General features: G+C 38.0%; 1 protein-coding gene across 3 annotated transcripts in view; it reads right to left on the reverse strand.

Annotated features, from left to right (window-relative positions):
- DNAH7 (dynein axonemal heavy chain 7) overlaps nt 1-17,024 on the reverse strand; it is a 235,229-nt gene that overhangs the window by 104,271 nt on the left and 113,934 nt on the right. For 2 of the 3 annotated variants that reach the window (XM_070581700.1, XM_070581702.1), the window contains exons 30-38: nt 16,471-16,719; nt 13,727-13,876; nt 11,289-11,471; nt 10,801-10,977; nt 8,006-8,137; nt 6,203-6,427; nt 3,614-3,811; nt 1,444-1,599; nt 273-441 (exon numbers count right to left, since the gene is read on the reverse strand). In XM_070581700.1, coding sequence (XP_070437801.1) covers nt 273-441; nt 1,444-1,599; nt 3,614-3,811; nt 6,203-6,427; nt 8,006-8,137; nt 10,801-10,977; nt 11,289-11,471; nt 13,727-13,876; nt 16,471-16,719 — 1,639 coding nt within the window. The remainder of the gene's footprint in view (nt 1-272; nt 442-1,443; nt 1,600-3,613; nt 3,812-6,202; nt 6,428-8,005; nt 8,138-10,800; nt 10,978-11,288; nt 11,472-13,726; nt 13,877-16,470; nt 16,720-17,024) is intronic. The other variant, XM_070581701.1, reaches the window with a different exon arrangement.

Here is a 17,024-nt window from a genome sequence, read left to right on the forward strand (position 1 = left end):
GGAAAAGGGGAGCAAAGTTCCAGAAGGTGGGAGAAAAAGAATTTGGAAGAGTTAGTGAGAGAATGGCCCCAACCAAGGCAACCCACTTGGCAATGTTGACCATCTGGGTATACACCCTTAAGTCACAATGTATACACATAGAAAATATCCACATATACACAACATAGTAACTCAAACTCATCAATTGGGTTTCTTTTTCTTTCTCCAGCTGTCTCTTTAGATATAGCCAGAGTGATTTTCAACATTAATAATCACAAACTCAGAAAATGTACCTGGAGGTCCCATAGCACACATGATTTGAATGTCTACTAGTTTAATCATGGAACAATCTTTCAGGTCATACCAATTCCAGTGATCTAACCACTGTCTAAGTAACTCGATGGGAGGTTGAGCCCCGTATACCTCCCGAGCAGGCATATTGACATCATCTACAAAGACAACCTAGAAGGAAAAGAGAAGAGGTATTAGAAAATGTTAACATCTTACTATCGTGTCTGTCCTTGTGTGTAAAGAATGTTGAGGCAAAGAATTAGATTATCTTCTCATGGAGTAGGTATGGGAGAAGAGATGTTTTCTTTTCAAATAAAGAATAACATCCCTTAGGGGCTGGCCCGGTGGTGCAGCGGTTACGTTTGCACGTTCCGCTTCGGTGGCCCGGGGTTTGTGGGTTCGGATCCTGAGTGCGGACCTAGCACCACTTGTTGAGCCATGCTGTGGCAGGCGTCCCACATATAAAGTAGACAAAGATGGGCACGGATGTTAGCTCAGGGCCAGTCTTCCTCAGCAAAAACAAGAGGATTGGCAGCAGATGTTAGCTCAGGGCTAATCTTCTTCAAAAAAAAATAAATAAAAATAAATAACATCCCTTAGAATCCATGCATCTAAGGAATAGGGAGCCAGTCTCATTACTAACCTTTTTTGGTTAGGAGTTTAGGACTTATTAATCCTCTCAAATAATTTGTTTCTCAATATGTCTTCTCTCTTTTCCTTATACAACCTCAATACATTAAAATAAATGAGAAAAGTGTACTTAAAAATGATTATAACCTCTGAGTGGTGACAGTGAGGTTGAGAAGGGTGCTCTTGGCAGAGGAACACAGATGAGTCAGTTGACAGCTGGGTTGTTTAAAGCCCTAGAAGAGCAGGCAGCAAAGACTCTGCCGGGTCAAAATGTTAATGAGAGAATTAGGAAGGAGGTAATTTCCCAGACGAATATTCTACTTTTAATTCAAAGGGCAACTGCTTGTTTTTAATGTCAAGTTGTCTAACGCACATACAAATGTGAACACACTTTTAGGAAAACTTCTTAATCAAAATTTGTGATAAAAAAAAAACTGCAAAAAGATGTCAAGCCCTAGTATATCTGGTTTCCTCGTTCTGGTTGCAGCTGTGGACATGAATAGGACCAGTGCTGTGTATACGTATAGAAACGAGAGCAATTACCATTCTCTTGCCCAAAGGAGGACCAAAAACTCCCTTTCTCCTTTTGTCCAGTTTTGACATGATAATATTCTGAGTTTGAGCTGCTGTCGTTTGTGCTGAGAAGTTAATTAGCAGAGGCTTGTAGATTTCTTTATTGAGTTGATTTAAAAGAAAATTCTATATAATAAGAAATAATAAAATAAGCCATAGCTGGAATTATATTTTGACATTTCAAAATAAACACTAAGCATCATTGTCAACACACTTGAATTTAAACTTGGCATGTCATAAAAAGGTAAAAAGATGTGGAATCAACAGAAATAACAGTTACCATGTCAATGGAGAGTCTCTATGTGTCCAGGCTCGGAGCAGTGGCTTCTCCGATTTTCAAAACCAACTTGCAGAGGACACATTCCTTCTTAACATGAAGTCACAGGGACTCAGAAGTTAAGCAACTTGATTGGGTCTTCAGACTGCCATTTGCCTCTCTCCAGATCAATGTTCATTTTAATACAGCTTATTATCTTTTCACTTAAATACCAAGTTTACCTGACTATAAGTTAGGAAGCTTAAATAACATAATTGTATTTTTAAAATGGAATTCACTGAAAAGCAGGTATCATTACCATGATTCTTAATCAAGATGTTGTGGTTCTACAAATCATCTTGTAGAAGAATAATGAGATAGGAAAACATTTACAATACATTAAGTAGAAAGAAGCAGATTACAAAATAAGATACAAAGTATATTGCCAATTTTGTGAAAAAGTTGGGGTTTTTTTTCCCTAGGCTGTTAATTACCTGGGCTGAATTTGATGGAGGCACAAATGACAAAAGGCTTAATTTTTCTCCAGCCACTGCCTTAACCATGTCAAGTCTCCATTCCCTGACTCTTGATGATATCAGGGTAAATCCTCTAGCTTTCTGTACACTTTCAGTTATTTTTCTAAAATCCAGGCCAAATCAACATCTTGATTTAAAATCTCAGTCTAAATCTCTCTCCTCCCTGCTCTCGGATATTCCCTGACACATACTGCATTTAGTTTATGATAAAGGTATCATTTCAATCTGTTGTGAAAGAGATTATTCAATAAATGATACCAGGACAATTACTAAACTATACACCCAAACATATTCCAAAAGGATTAAAGGATTAAATTAAAATATAAAATCAATAAAGAACTAGGAACAGATACTGTCGTAAATTGGGGGAATGTGAATTGACTGGGAAGCTGCAATGGGGAGGGACCACTGAGGGCTCTTTCGCTCTCCTCCGCCACTTCCCCTGTCTTCCTCCTGTCCCATGGTTAGGCAGGGGCAGAGCTAGGGGAAGAGAGGCAAAAGTCCAGCTTCATTGGTGTCACTGTGGTTCTCTTTTGTTTAATGTTTTCTCACCCACTGTCATGGCCAGCTTCCAAATGCTTGCTGTCTGAGAGCAGATGTGCAGGTTCTTTAGATACTCCAAAGGGACAGCCACACTGCACAGTTCCCTGACATCAGGGAACTAATAGGGATCCCCCACTGTTGTGGGCAGTCATCTAGAATGGAGATCCAAGAAGGCTCGAGTCCACTTATCTCCCACATTGTCCAATTGACCCTCAAGGAAATATGCACTTACCTGCCATGCCAAAGGCTGGGGGTGCTATTTACTTAGTTCCAGGCAGCTTTCTGCCTTCAGAAACCTGAAACTAGAGGCAAGAACTGGTCTTTCATCAATATGTTCCCCTAAACTCAAGGGAACACACGCTGTCCAAAGCTACTGAGATGTGGGGCATTATCTGTTATAACAGCTAGCATTTTCTTAACTAATACACAATGGGTATGATTCCAGAAATCATTAAGAAAAATCAGTCTTATCACTACCTAGGAATCATTTAGATATTAAGTAATTTAGAAAAATAAATATCAAGTGTAATTAACTAAAACACCCTTTCCACGGGATATGAAATTCTTCATCCTGAACAAGCTATTTTTATTAAAATACCCCAAAAAAGGTACAATAATTTAGTGATATAAAATGGCATCATATCTTTCATCAATTTTCTCAGTTACTCAAAAATTCTCTGTGGCTCCAACATCAAAATATTTGAGCACTTAAAAAATATTAAGTCCATTATTTCAGGTAATTTAAAAAATAACATTCTTAGAAATATTATGCACTCTTTAATATGTATATTTCTACAATACTTACAATAATATAAACACTCTTTCCAGTTCCTGTTGGTCCTACAAATATTGAAGGCTTTTGATGGGTGGTCAACAATTCCATTAATGCAGAGTATCGAATTGTGTCCAGAGTGGGTACAATGATTTCATTAAACATCATATCCTTAGGAATGGAAGGAGCTTCTGCCAATTTCTTTATCCATGGTTCCCATTTTCCTATTCCCTGTTTATAGTAAACAGCCAAGTAGTGAATGCTATGTTATAAAATACTTTTAAAAGTTCTGTACTCCTGTGCCATTGTAGAAAAAAATCAAAGATCAAGACCAAAACCCCTTGATATTTATACATTTATTTTTATCCTTTAAAACAATTCACCCAAATTTGAAAGTTATATTTTGTGTTAAATTAAGGAGAAACTAGGCTTTAACGTGAATGAAAATGAAATGGCAATGCTATGATACTTTTGATGTCCTGAAACCATTAATTATGTCAACCCAAAGATGAGTTATTTTGGCCAAATGTTAGATTGTTTAAGGTACTGAGAAAATTAGACTAATCAATGTGTTAAAGAGTAAAGAATTTTATTCAATAAATGTTAAATAAATAAATTTTACTCAATAAAAAAGATAGAAATTTTTTCTACCTAGAACATCAGTTGTATATTGCTTGAGTTTTATAACGGTATTTATAACATCAGCTTATTATTTCAGGCAAGATTTCTTTTTTTTTAATTGTGGTAAAAAATACCTAAAATTTACTTCAACCATTTTTAAGTGTACAATTCAGTAGTGTTAACTATATTCACATTGTTGTGCAACAGATATCTAGAACAGACATCTTAATATGAGATTATTATGAATTAACATTATACTATATCTCTGCATCCAGTAAGCTTATGAACTAAAATTTTAAATTGCTATGACAGCGTTTATAAGAAAACTTTTCAAAAATATCATGTTAACTCTCTCTCCTTAGGTAAACACCACTGCCCTCTCCATTCTTACAGAATCAAATTCAAGCTCCTGGTCACACAAATCACATCACAATTCAGATGCATCCTTCTTTCACATCTTCATGTGTCCCATAACCCAGCCTCAGTGATGGGCCTACTGGTTCCAAACACGCCCTGGATCCCTGGGCCTTGACACATGGCACTCTTTGGGCCTGGAGCGCTACGTGACACTCTTCTGAAGAGGTCAGGAACTCACTGAGGGCAGCACTGTGCTTTATTCATTTTTGTATCCTCTAATAGAGGTTTTTTTGAGGAGGCTGAATTCACATCAGTCTGAAAAACTGTATTGCAAAGAAATCTCTAGAACTCTCTAGAACTGACGATGAAATAATGCCCTTTCCATTCTTGATAATCTTTTCTAACATGGATATTTTGCCCCCATATGGGAAAGGAAAAATTAAGAATCAGAAAACCTGGAATGGACAGTCATTTAGAGATTGTGTGATCCTGGGAAAATCACATAATATCTCTGAGCCCCAATTCCCTCAATGGTAAAATTTGCAAAATAATCTTCTTTCCTATTTCAGAGATATTGGGAAACAAAATAGAACTAATTGTGAAAAAGCTTAATAAACCGCAAAGTGCTCTGAAAATGCAGGGTATTGTTAGTAACTTGGAAAAAAATTAAATTAGTAAAGATGAAGGATATCTTGTGGTTGGCAGGGTGAAGAATCTCCTCTGAGGTGAGCTTGGCAATATATCTCAACAGCCATAAAACTTAAAAATGGATATGGTAATCCCTTTTCTAGGAACTTATCTTAAAGAAATAATCAGATATGTACACAAGGACTTGTGTACAAGAATGTGCACCAAAGCAGAAAAGCTAAGAAACAAGAAAACAGTTCAATGTCCAAACGTAGGAAACTATTTGAATAGGTCATGGTCCATCTAGATGGTAGAATATAGGGAAGCTTTAGAAAAATAAGTTTATTAGGGAAACATTAATGAGAAAGGAAGGTATTCTCTTCATGAAGGGAAAAAGAAGGATATAAAAACTACCCATTGGAGATACAGTGTGATCCCAATTTTACTTGAATCTGTACATATTTAAATAATACGTATTCCCAAATTTTGTTCTCAAAGCAGTACTTATGAGAGCTGTTACACAAAAACAAACAAATAAACAAATACCGCCCAGGTTTTACTGCCCAATCTGTTGGAAAGAGCTGAGTTAACCCTAACCCAGCTGCGCTCCTGCAGGACATCTGAGCTCCTGTAACGTGCTGACACACACCACGAACCTCCAAGAGGTGTCCTTGAACAGCACTGCCTAGTGATGGACCAGACGTCATAATGTGTCATTTTATTTAATGAGTACATTCGGCCCATCAGGTGTTATTATTTATCTCATTTTATCAGTGAGAAAAACAAGGTTCAGGGAGACTAAATAACTAGTCCAAGGCAACCCAGAAAAAAAGGTGCCTTTACTAGGACTCAGACCCAGCGATGTCTGACTTCAAAGCCAGGGTGCCTTCCTCTGCTTCATGCCATCTCTTAAAGCGAACGGTGGTGACAAGGCGATCACAGAGCCGAGACGTGTTGTGTGTCTTGGAGGGGACTCTGCCAGGTCGGCAGGTGCAAATCTCGCTTCACAAGTCTTACCTCAGTGACAAACTGATAATCATAAATTGTTCCTTTTTCGGGAAATGGGACAGTTAGTGCTTTCGAAGATGTTTGTTCAGTGCCACTCAGTAATTTAAACTTATTTTGAGTGAGTTCTGAAATTGGGCCTTCCATTAGTTCTCGAAGAATCTTATCAAATTTCAGCCGATCATCATCTTTACAAGAAGCACCGATGGACCAAATCAATGAAAACAGAAAAATGCCCTGCAGCAGAGAGACGAGGAGATAGAAAGCATTAAAGAGTAACTGTAATCTATCCTGGAACTGAAACAGATCAGCCAGATTAATATCTCTGAAAGGAAATTAATAAACTGGTATAAATAGTAAGTTATCTCAGGATTTTGTAATAATTAGGGTTTTTTTCAACAAATTGCATGTCTCATAAAATCTTACTATCAGAGAAGATAAGACAACGCAAAGCATGAATTCTAGCCATGGTGAAACTTTAGAATAGTTAATCTAGTAAATCACGTGATATTTTAAGTATATGGCAGGATCTTGATATTAAAAAGAACATGAGATAACTTTTTATTAAGGTATAAAGGTATATTTTAATAAAGAATAATCAACCCACAGTACACGTGTTTTTTAAATTTACATTTTGATATGGCGTTTTTTTTAAAGTAGAACAAATTTACATTCTCGTACTTATCTGTTGTAATAATGATCTAAGCACTGATGACATCGCTAGACTGCCATCCTGCAAGCCTTCTGCTAAGAGACAGGCAGAGAGAACAGGGTGGACCACGAGATCCACCACTAAATGAGAAACGCTGTTTGCTTGCTTTAAAATCAAATCTCTTGTTTAATGCCAAAGCCAGCACGGCCTTGACTGTGCTCACAAAGGTGTGGACTCTGCTCTGACACCGTTCACCTACTCCTGGATTACTCACAGACTGGGTCTCTCTGGAACTGTTTAAAACTAAGATAAAAATTAATTTATTTCCCAAAATATAAGCAATAAGTAACATAGTGACTACATTAGAAGTGCTGCCATTAGCAATATATAATTTTTTATTAAAGAATTTTCAGTCCATTGATAATTTTACTTCTATTCTAAAGATATGTTTAGGGGGCCGCCCAGTGGCACAGCAGTTAAATGCACACGTTCCGCTTCGGCGGAGCGGGGTTCACCGGTTCAGATCCTGGGTGTGGACACGGCACCGTTTGGCACGCCATGCTGTGGTAGGCGTCCCACATATAGAGTAGAGGATGTTAGCTCAGGGCCAGTCTTCCTCAGCAAAAAGAGGAGGATTGGCAGCAGTTAGCTCGGGGCTAACCTTCCTCCAAAAAAAAAAAAGATATGTTTATAGATTACACATTTTCTTACTTTTCTCAATCCAAACATATATTTATACACACACGTGCACACACATATATATTTTAAACATTAATATCTCATAAAAAAGGGAAGAAAATAAAGAAAAAGACTAAGGAATTATTATGACTTGGAGGTTGAAGGTGAGGTGAATCTCATTGTCAAACAGGTCATCGGCATTTTGAAGACTGGTCATTTCTGAGACTGGTCAAATGACCCCAAATTTCAGTATCTAAGGGGGTTATTGGGCTCCACCCGAACCTCACGATGAAATGGAACTGCCAGTTGAGTAGCTGCCCTACCAGCCCTTGGCATTTTGGACCTGACTTTTTCCTCACTGTTCAACTAGCACCCTCTGTGCAGCCTCCAATTCCAGGGGGAAGATGAGGTTTGTTAATTAGGAAGCAGTGGGGAGAGCAACAGATGCCCTTTTATTGCAAGACACGAAAAGCACGCGGCCTCACCTCAAGTAAAGAGTACGTTTCTCGATCATTTCTGCCTCTTACTTTGACGTCATCAGCAAAGTCATCCATAAAACAGTCAATTAGGTTCATTAAGGATCGGACTAAGTTTGTATCTGAAGTAGGAGATAATTCCTGAAAAATCAGAAAGAAAAGTCTATAAAACAAATTAATTTAAATCAGGCACTAACTAAAATAGCATCAACTAATATTTATCGAACTCATTCAATTAGAACATGCATAGCTTCTATGAAAGATACTGCTATAACAATTCTAGTGTTATGGACGAGAAGCTGAGGCACATGCGAACTCCCTGGTCTAGAGTGTGGCAGCCGTGGACGTCACATCCAGGGAGTGTGCACTTTTTAACCAGTCTTTTTCTTTTTCTTTTTTTTTTTTTTTTGGAGGAAGATTAGCCCTGAGCTAACATCTGCTGTCAGTCCTCCTTTTTTTGCTGAGGAAGACTGGTGCTGATTTCACATCCGTGCCCATCTTCCTCTACTTTATATGTGGGATGCCTACCACTGCATGGCTTGCTGAGCGGTGCCATGTCCGCACCCAGGATCCGAACCGGCAAAGCCCGGGCCACTGAAGTGGAACATGTGCACTTAACCACTGAGCCTCCGAGCCAGTCGCAAAACCAGTCTTATACTGATTCTCAAATTTAAAAAATTTACTGTTACATGTTTAGTTAATTTAATCAAAGACAGAGATTCTATGTTATACCAATTTTATAAAGCAAAACACTAAAAAATAATCTTTCTAAAACGGTAAGTAATAAATAAAGCCCATTCTAGAACTTCTTTATAAGCTACAGCAGTACTCACGCTAAACTCATCCCTGTGCGATCTATTATCAAGTCTTAAAGAGCACAAAACACCGCTGGAGTGCTGTAGATGTTGTGTAGTTTACTTTTTGGGGTCTCACCATGACAGTTTATAAAATGACAAAACAGCATGCACAGCTCCTAGACCCAAGCAGCATATTCAAGTCTCGAAGACCTGTCTTCTTCCCTCCAAGCCTCCTCCAGCCTTTAAAGTTGTATTGCTTCGTGGTTAACATGTAAAAATTAACTATCTGAAATGCACTCTCTGCAGATGAGAAGCGGCTGACTTCATACTCGGCCACAATCCCAGTAGTAGCAGGCAGAAAGGACAGCTGAGTTTCAGACTGAGGATACAATGCTAAAACCCAAAGAGTTACAACTACAAACAGGACAGATACTTATGACTACTTAGTGAATAACGAGATAGTGATTTCTTCAAGATAGGACAAAAGTATATAGTACATCTTAGAAAGCTTGCATGAAAAGTGGGTTTTTTTCCTGTTTTGCATTTGAAAGGATAAGTTCCAGTTACATGGAAAATTCGTTTATTTGTACTGCCTATATTCTATGACAATGCCAGAAAAAAAAAACTGTAACATTTGATTATAACTTTCAATTGATACATGTTTAACTGCTTTTGAAACATGATGTCTTCATACCTACAACATATTACCATTCCAGCCAAGCTTCTCGAAAGAGCAGTCTACACCCACTGTCGCCTCAGTAACTCCCGCATTCCTCAACCACCTGCCCTGAAGGGCCCCTGCGTCTCCCCTGAAAGTGCTCTGGCCCACGTTCCCCCATGATCTTCTCAACTGCCAAATCCGGGGACATGTGCCAACCCTTTCCTGCCTTGACCTACCCTCTTGGTACTTTCTGATGATACTGACTACTTCCTTCTTAAAATGTTCTCCTCATCTCCCTCTCTCTTCCTGAAATTGCCAGTGCACCCCAGATTCCATCCTTTGCTCTCTTCTCTTTTGTTCTCTGGATTTTCCCCTTAGGTGATCTCCATTAGCATGGTTTTAAACTCCACTTCCAGACCTGTACCTGGAGCCAAACTTCTGCCTCAAGCTTTTCTATTGTATTTCCAACATCAGGAAAATACCAGCCCCGTGTCCCTATATTTGTTCTAGAGCCAAAATCTTTCTGAAAGACCTTTAGTCGCCATCTCCTAAAGCATAAATTAAGCACACTTTCCATGCAGTTTCCAGCTAGGGAGGGTTTAAGAGCCTCCCTGGAACTCCATCAACTCTCTTCTCTCCCCTTGGTCTTTCCCCTCTCCCAACCCCCAGGTTGTATTGAAAGAAAGAAAAGTGGATTTGCCTACTTTAGGACCTTTATCAATGCTGCTAACAAGGACTGACTTCCCTCCCTGAATTCCAGTTTTTTTTAGCTATTGACAGTAATGCCTAAACAAGCAGATGCACTCATGTTAAATACAGTGGATTCCTCATTTAGTATCCCTAAGCCGTAATTTGCCTTCCTCCATTATCACCCACTATCCAGTTCTTTAGATGCCACAAATGAGATTACTTCTTAAAATTATCCTTTTTCTGATTATAAGATATTTATTTTAGTAACTTTAAAAAATAAAGAAAATTATAAAAATGGAAACTATTTTAAAAACTAATAGTCCATCAGAAATGAGAGAGCAGATTTTAGCCAGATGTGGTTTTCACCCAGATGTGATTAGGTGGGCCGCTGACTGTTTTTTTTTAAAGATCAAAAAGATTATCACCCATACGTTTTCTCAAACCCCAAGATGCTTTATTTAAAATATTTTTTGGAGAATGACTATATGAATTATAATCTCCTCACTTTAATCAGAAAAAAGTTTTTAGTCAAACCAGTTAAGGAATTATTTTAATATCTGGTAGTTGAAAATAAAAACAGACGTTAAAACTGACATATATAGCTAATTTGGATTTTCCACTTATTTTTTATGTGTCAAAATTCCCATCCCTCTTACCTTCGTATGCTTTCTGATAAATTCGACAGAAACAGGGACAAATCTGTCAAATAAGCTTATTATAAATTCCTTCTGAATAATACTGACTGCAGGAGGTAGAAGATTTATCCAAGACAACATCAGTGGTCTCCAGCCCAACATGTGAGGCTCCATGTAAATCATACCACACCTAGAAACCTGGGAAGACAAGAATTGTTCACCATCAAGGAACACTTATAAAAAGAAATATGAGTGGTACATCTGTTTCTTACAACCTTCAGAAAACCTGTGGGAAAAAAAAAAAAAGCTTAATTTTATACTAAATGGTCCTAGACAAGAGGAAAAGATCCCCAACTCTTAAATTTGTCAAGTGTATCAGCAGATGCGTCTGCCCTTGGAGAAGCACAGGTTGCTCTTAAAGTGAATTCATTTAAAATCAAAGTTACTAAGTAATAAACATATTTATAACACTTCAAATTTACAAGCAGATGCCAAAGGTGAGAACTTACAGTGGCAGGAGAAGCAACTTCCAAATCCATTGGTTCAAAAATAAGATTCATTTGTGGTGACATCTGAATAATCTCCCCGCTCATCAGACACAGCTTCTTGTTGTCATCCAGCACTGTATTCATATTCTCAATCCACACTGCATCTACCGGTCCATCGAAAATTAACCACTTCCTATCTGGAGTCTGGTTTATGCATTTGGTAAATAAAGAGCAAAAATGTCATAATGATAATTTAAGGAAACAGTTCAATAATATTTCAAAGTTTAAAAGTGTAACTCCTAAAATTAATTTCACCATGAAACTGTAAAGGCGTCTTTTGAACAAAGTGTATATACATATACACATAAGTGTACGTAGATATCTATGTATATATATAGTCACTAAGGATGCCTACATCTGCCACGGACAAGACAGAAATATCACATCTTTTCTTAAGAGTCCATCTTTTCCAATGTTTCTGAATTCATATATAACATGTCTTACAGAATAATTTCAGTAGAAAACTATAATTGCCAGGGAAAGCAGAATTTTCATTTGGACAATCTGACCCTGTACAGCATTGTGTTCATACAGATTAATTACTCTCCTGTGTGAAGTCAAGTTATTTCTTCCCCCTGCTGAGTGAATTCACACATCACACGCACATCCCACAGTGACAGAGGACATTAATATCAACGTAACACACACAGTCCCATGACGATAAACGTGAAATTATTTACTCATTGTCTGGAACATAGTAAACGCTCGACAAATATTAAGGAGAGGCCAGGCACTAACAGGAGATTGCGAGAGCCGAGTCTCCTTTCCAGACCCTCACAAATCAGCCTTTTTGTGCCCAGGGATGACGCTTTGGTTCACCTTCAGCAAATGTGAATTTGAGTTGAAGCAGTGAAGGATCTGAGTCCATCTTAACACATTCTTGGTCCCTGCAGCCCACTGCGTTAATCTATGAGACATGGGCCTGTCACGGACTCAGGCCACCCCAGACTCACACCCAGAGGCCAGCTCCGGCCATGCTCAGGAAGCAGGAAGAGCCCGTACCCCGAGATCACCAGAGATCAACGCTCCCTGTTCACCTTCACTTTGGGGAACACGGCCATGTAAGGGCAAGACAGTGGGCTCTGCAGTCTGAAGGGCCTCACTTCTAATTTGGCTCTACTACTTGCCAGCTTTGTGACATTGGTCAGCTACTCAACCTCCCCAAGACTCAGTATTTATGGGGCGTAGCTTCCTGGAAAATGTAACATGAGCTATGTAACTGAGTATAAGGTGGGCGATAGTGCATGATTATTTCTGTACAACTAATGTAACTGCCTACATTCTCTAGAGACTTCATATGCTCATCTGGGCCAAAGTGTATCCACTGTGGCAAGAGAGGACCTGAGAAGTGACAGAAAGCTCTCTCTGCCTCCTCTGGGCCTCACAGGTATTTATATCCTGGAAATGACTCATGAAGCCTGACACTGGGCAGGATCTCTGCCCCGTGAGAGCCAGTCCTCATGTGACTCATTGCCCAAGGCCCTCAGCCAACAAGAGCAGAGGTGAGATTCGATGTTTTTCTATTATTACACTGACTCATGAGTCATGATCGGCTGCGCGCTTAATTGGGTAAAGAGCACCAAATTAGGATGTGTGGTATTCAGAATAAAGAAAATAGTTATTAAAAAAAAGATTTAATAAATAAATTAAATGTCTCTAGCCTAGGCCCCTTTTCCTTTAAGACCAGCCATAGCAAGCTGCCTCCCATAGGACCACACTCTATGGAGAGCCCACGAACACAGGGCAACCGAGAAAACATTTGCTGGTGTGTGGACACTTTTCGTAGGACTGACAACAGCCACTCAGCAGGACAAGCAGAACAGGCCAGGAGTAGGTAAGTACCCGCTCCCATTCACAGCAGTCAGCAGCTGGCTCATCCTTACCTCTTCTGCTTTCCACAGGCAGCCCTTCCTAACACACTAGAGGGAAATGTTGGAACTTGAGAGTAACATTTGGAAAAGTTGGCAATGTCTTCTGTAAGCATTGGTGGAGCGTATCTAACAACAGTGCACCGGTGTGACAGAGGCAGCAGCCCAAAGGTAGGCAAAGCAAGAAGACTACTGAAGGAGCAAAAGGATCACAAAAGGCAGAGGCTCTCCCTCCTGGATCATTGAGCCTGAAAAAAGAAAACCAGAAATCCTTTCCCCTGTCCTTTTTTCTCCTGCCCTCCCTTCTGTACACACCAGGGCAAAGGTGCTTGCCAGCATGGTCTCTGGAATCTTTGGAGATGCTAACAATGTTCTTCACAGGAACACTGCCAGACTATCCAGTAATGTGTTTTAAATAAATATCTTGAGCTATAAATATAAATGTTTGAAACAATTGGAAAAAATCAGGAATTGGGCAGAAGGAAATATCACACCCTATCTAAATAGGCATAGGAAAGTTTCAGTACTTACCGCTGAAGAAGCAAACGCTCTAAAACTGACGGCGAGGATCCCATCGGACCACTCATGGGACACCAAATCAAACTGTCCGTACAGCTGGCCCATGGTGACAGACTTAGGATTTAAAACAGTAATTTGAACCTTGTTTTCTTCCATTAACCCCTGAATGGAAAAGAAATCAATTATTTAGTTAGTCAGAAGAATACTTTACTCATAGAAAACATGATTGTGTATGTAGAAAATACTACAAAGAAACTACCAAAAGTAAAGAGTGCATTTAACAAGGTTCCAGCATACAAGGTCAATATATAAAAATCCATTGTATTTTTTACATAATGCCAATAAACAGTTGAAAAATAAAATTTTAAAAATGCCAATTACATTAGTATTTAAAAACTCATAAATTACTTAGGAATAAATTAGCCAGTGTTGTGCAAGTTCTAGAGATCTAAAACTACAAACTGAGAGTTGGCAAATTCTTTTTAGTAAAGGGTCAGATAGAAAATATTACAGGCTTTGCATGTTACATATGGTCTGTCACATATTCTTCTCTGTTTTTCTTTCTTTTCTTTTCTTTCTTTATAAACCTTAAAAAATGTTAACACCATTCTAAGCTCATAGACATCACAAAAATAGGCTTTGGGCCAAATTCAACCCATGGGCTGTAATTGGCTGACTCCTGCTACAAAACATTTTCTGAGAGAAAATTAGGAGACCTAAATATAGGGAAATGAGTATCTTTCTCAAGGAGTGGAGAAGGTAATATTGGTAAGTCATCAGTTTTTACCAGAACCTTGAAAGCTGGTGTGTGGCATCATACAAGAGATGTTAATACCCTTGGGGCATAGGCTTTTTTACATTTTTAATTAATAAACTTAATTTTTTTAGCATAGCTTTAGGTTCAAGAAAAACTGAGCAGAAAGTACAGATATTCATGTATGCTCTCACCCGTTCCCGCCCCACAATTCCCCTTATTATTAAAGCCTTGCATTGGTGCGGTACATTGTTATGATTGATGAACTGATATTGATACGTTATTATTAACTAACGTCCATGGTTTACATTGAGGTTCATTCTTTGTATCGTGCAGTCCTATGGGTTTTGCCAAATGCACAATATCATGTATCCACCATTACAGTATCATACAGAACAGATCCACTGCCCTAAAAATCCCCTGTGCTATACCTATTCATAGTCATTTCTTTTTTATATACAACAACATAACAAGTTCAACTCTTCCCAACACTGCCTTCTACTTGTCACCCTGGAGCTTAGGACACAAACTACCACACTGAAGAAAAGATGTGGGAGTGATGATATTAACCAGTAAAACAAGCTCTAGCTCAGGTCTTTGCTTTCTTGTGCCCTGGAAGGGGTTAACAATGTGTCATCCTAAATTCAGAAGCTGGGGAAAGCTGTATCATCTTCTTAGGCACGATGACGTTGCTGTCACCAAAGCAAGGTTTTTGTCCCAAATGCATCAAGGCTAGTGTGAAGCTGTAGCTTGCATGCAGTGGCTATGGAGGCCTGTCCCTTTTAAATCACCACAATGTTGCTCTCAGAATTTCCTGGTAATGAACCATTTTGGGCTTTATAATCGGACCAGAATACATGCTCATACCTTCATCTTCTTTAATCTTTGGGTGGCACACGTCTGGCTCTTTTAGAGACTTGTTTATTTTTTTATAGCAAAAACAATTAGTCCATATAACAAACAAGAAAACAGGAAAAACACAAACAAAAAAACTCAAGAAAACACAGGCAGGATGGTAGGAAGGCAGGAAGGGTAAAAGGAAGGGAAGGGAGGGGAAGAAAGGAAATAGCATGGAAGTATAAAAGCATAAGTAACAGAATAAACAGCCTATCAGCTTGTATAACAATAAACATAAATGAATTTAAATTTCCCTAGGAAAAGATAAAGACCATCAAACTGGAGAAAATAAAAGTCAAGCCATTTATTCTCTATGAAAAGTAAATCACAGTCATATCCAGAGTTCCAATTAAACCCATGGGCAAACACATATGCAAGGAGAAAGCAGGGGTTGCAATACTGAAGTTAGACACAGGGGAGCCAAGGCAAATAACAGTACAAGGACATAATTTTCTATTGGTTGAAGGGGGAACTCCACAATGAAGACATTACAAATCGCATAGAAGTTACAAACATTGAAATATATGAAGCAAAAACTATTTGAAATACAAGAAGTAGACAAAAACGTAATATTAGTTGCAGAATTTAAAACAGTCTCATTCCTTTAGCATAAGAAGTAGATCAAACTATGATGTGTAGGACAGAAATTTTAAATAATATCACTGCCATTATTTATTATATATAAATAAACATACATGTATTATATAATACAAACACGTACATTTCAATGCAACACCACTAGCAGCCAAGTAACAGAACTTTGCATCACAAATCTAACTACCCAGAAAATAAAAAATACTCTCCTAAAAGTATAAAAAGAAAACCATCAGGTTTTTTTGTGTTTTCAGACATTTTTCTACAGTGAACGTTACCTTTATAATTAAAATTTTAAAAAGAAGAAATAAAAGGTTGAGAATCTGTGACATATCCTTTATATGGTGAACTTTCTACTTGCTTCACAATACTTTTCTAATTTCATTTTCTCTTTGACTCATTTTCTTCATGATTTTAAATTGCTGCATTAAAATCTGTTTTAAAATGAGCATACATTCTATCTTGTACAAAGCTGATTATGAATAAATTAATGCACTAATAGCACAGTTACCTTTTCACATATATCATTTAGTGCTCCGGCTAAGACACGATATGCGCTGGTTTTTCCTCCAAACGGTTCTCCAACAATCATAAAACCATGACGCACAATCATCATTTCATATATTTGAAGAATCTTCTCAGAAAAGAATCTGGTCATTTGCAAATTCATGGAGTCACAGTTATCTTTGATAGCTGCCAGCAAATCATTGTAATCTGGTTTGGGTAATTTCACCCCAGGAAACAAATCTGAAGTAATTCCCTGATGATAAATGGTTTGGGGATTTACATTATATATCTATAAATTCTCTCTCTCTCTTTCTATCTATCTATATGTCTACATACACATATATACATATACACACACACACGTACACACATATATATACACACACACATAAACATAAAATTTCTCTCATCTTCATATTTAATACTGATAGAAATAGAGCCATTAAATAATAATAGTTCAATTGTATTTTTAACACCTTTACAAAGGTATGATTGACATACAATAAACTGCATATATTTAAAGTGTTTAATTTGATAAGTGAAACCATTACCTCAATC

The sequence above is a fragment of the Equus przewalskii genome, chromosome 17, assembly GCF_037783145.1.
Source record: "Equus przewalskii isolate Varuska chromosome 17, EquPr2, whole genome shotgun sequence".
NCBI classification, from domain to species: domain Eukaryota; kingdom Metazoa; phylum Chordata; class Mammalia; order Perissodactyla; family Equidae; genus Equus; species Equus przewalskii.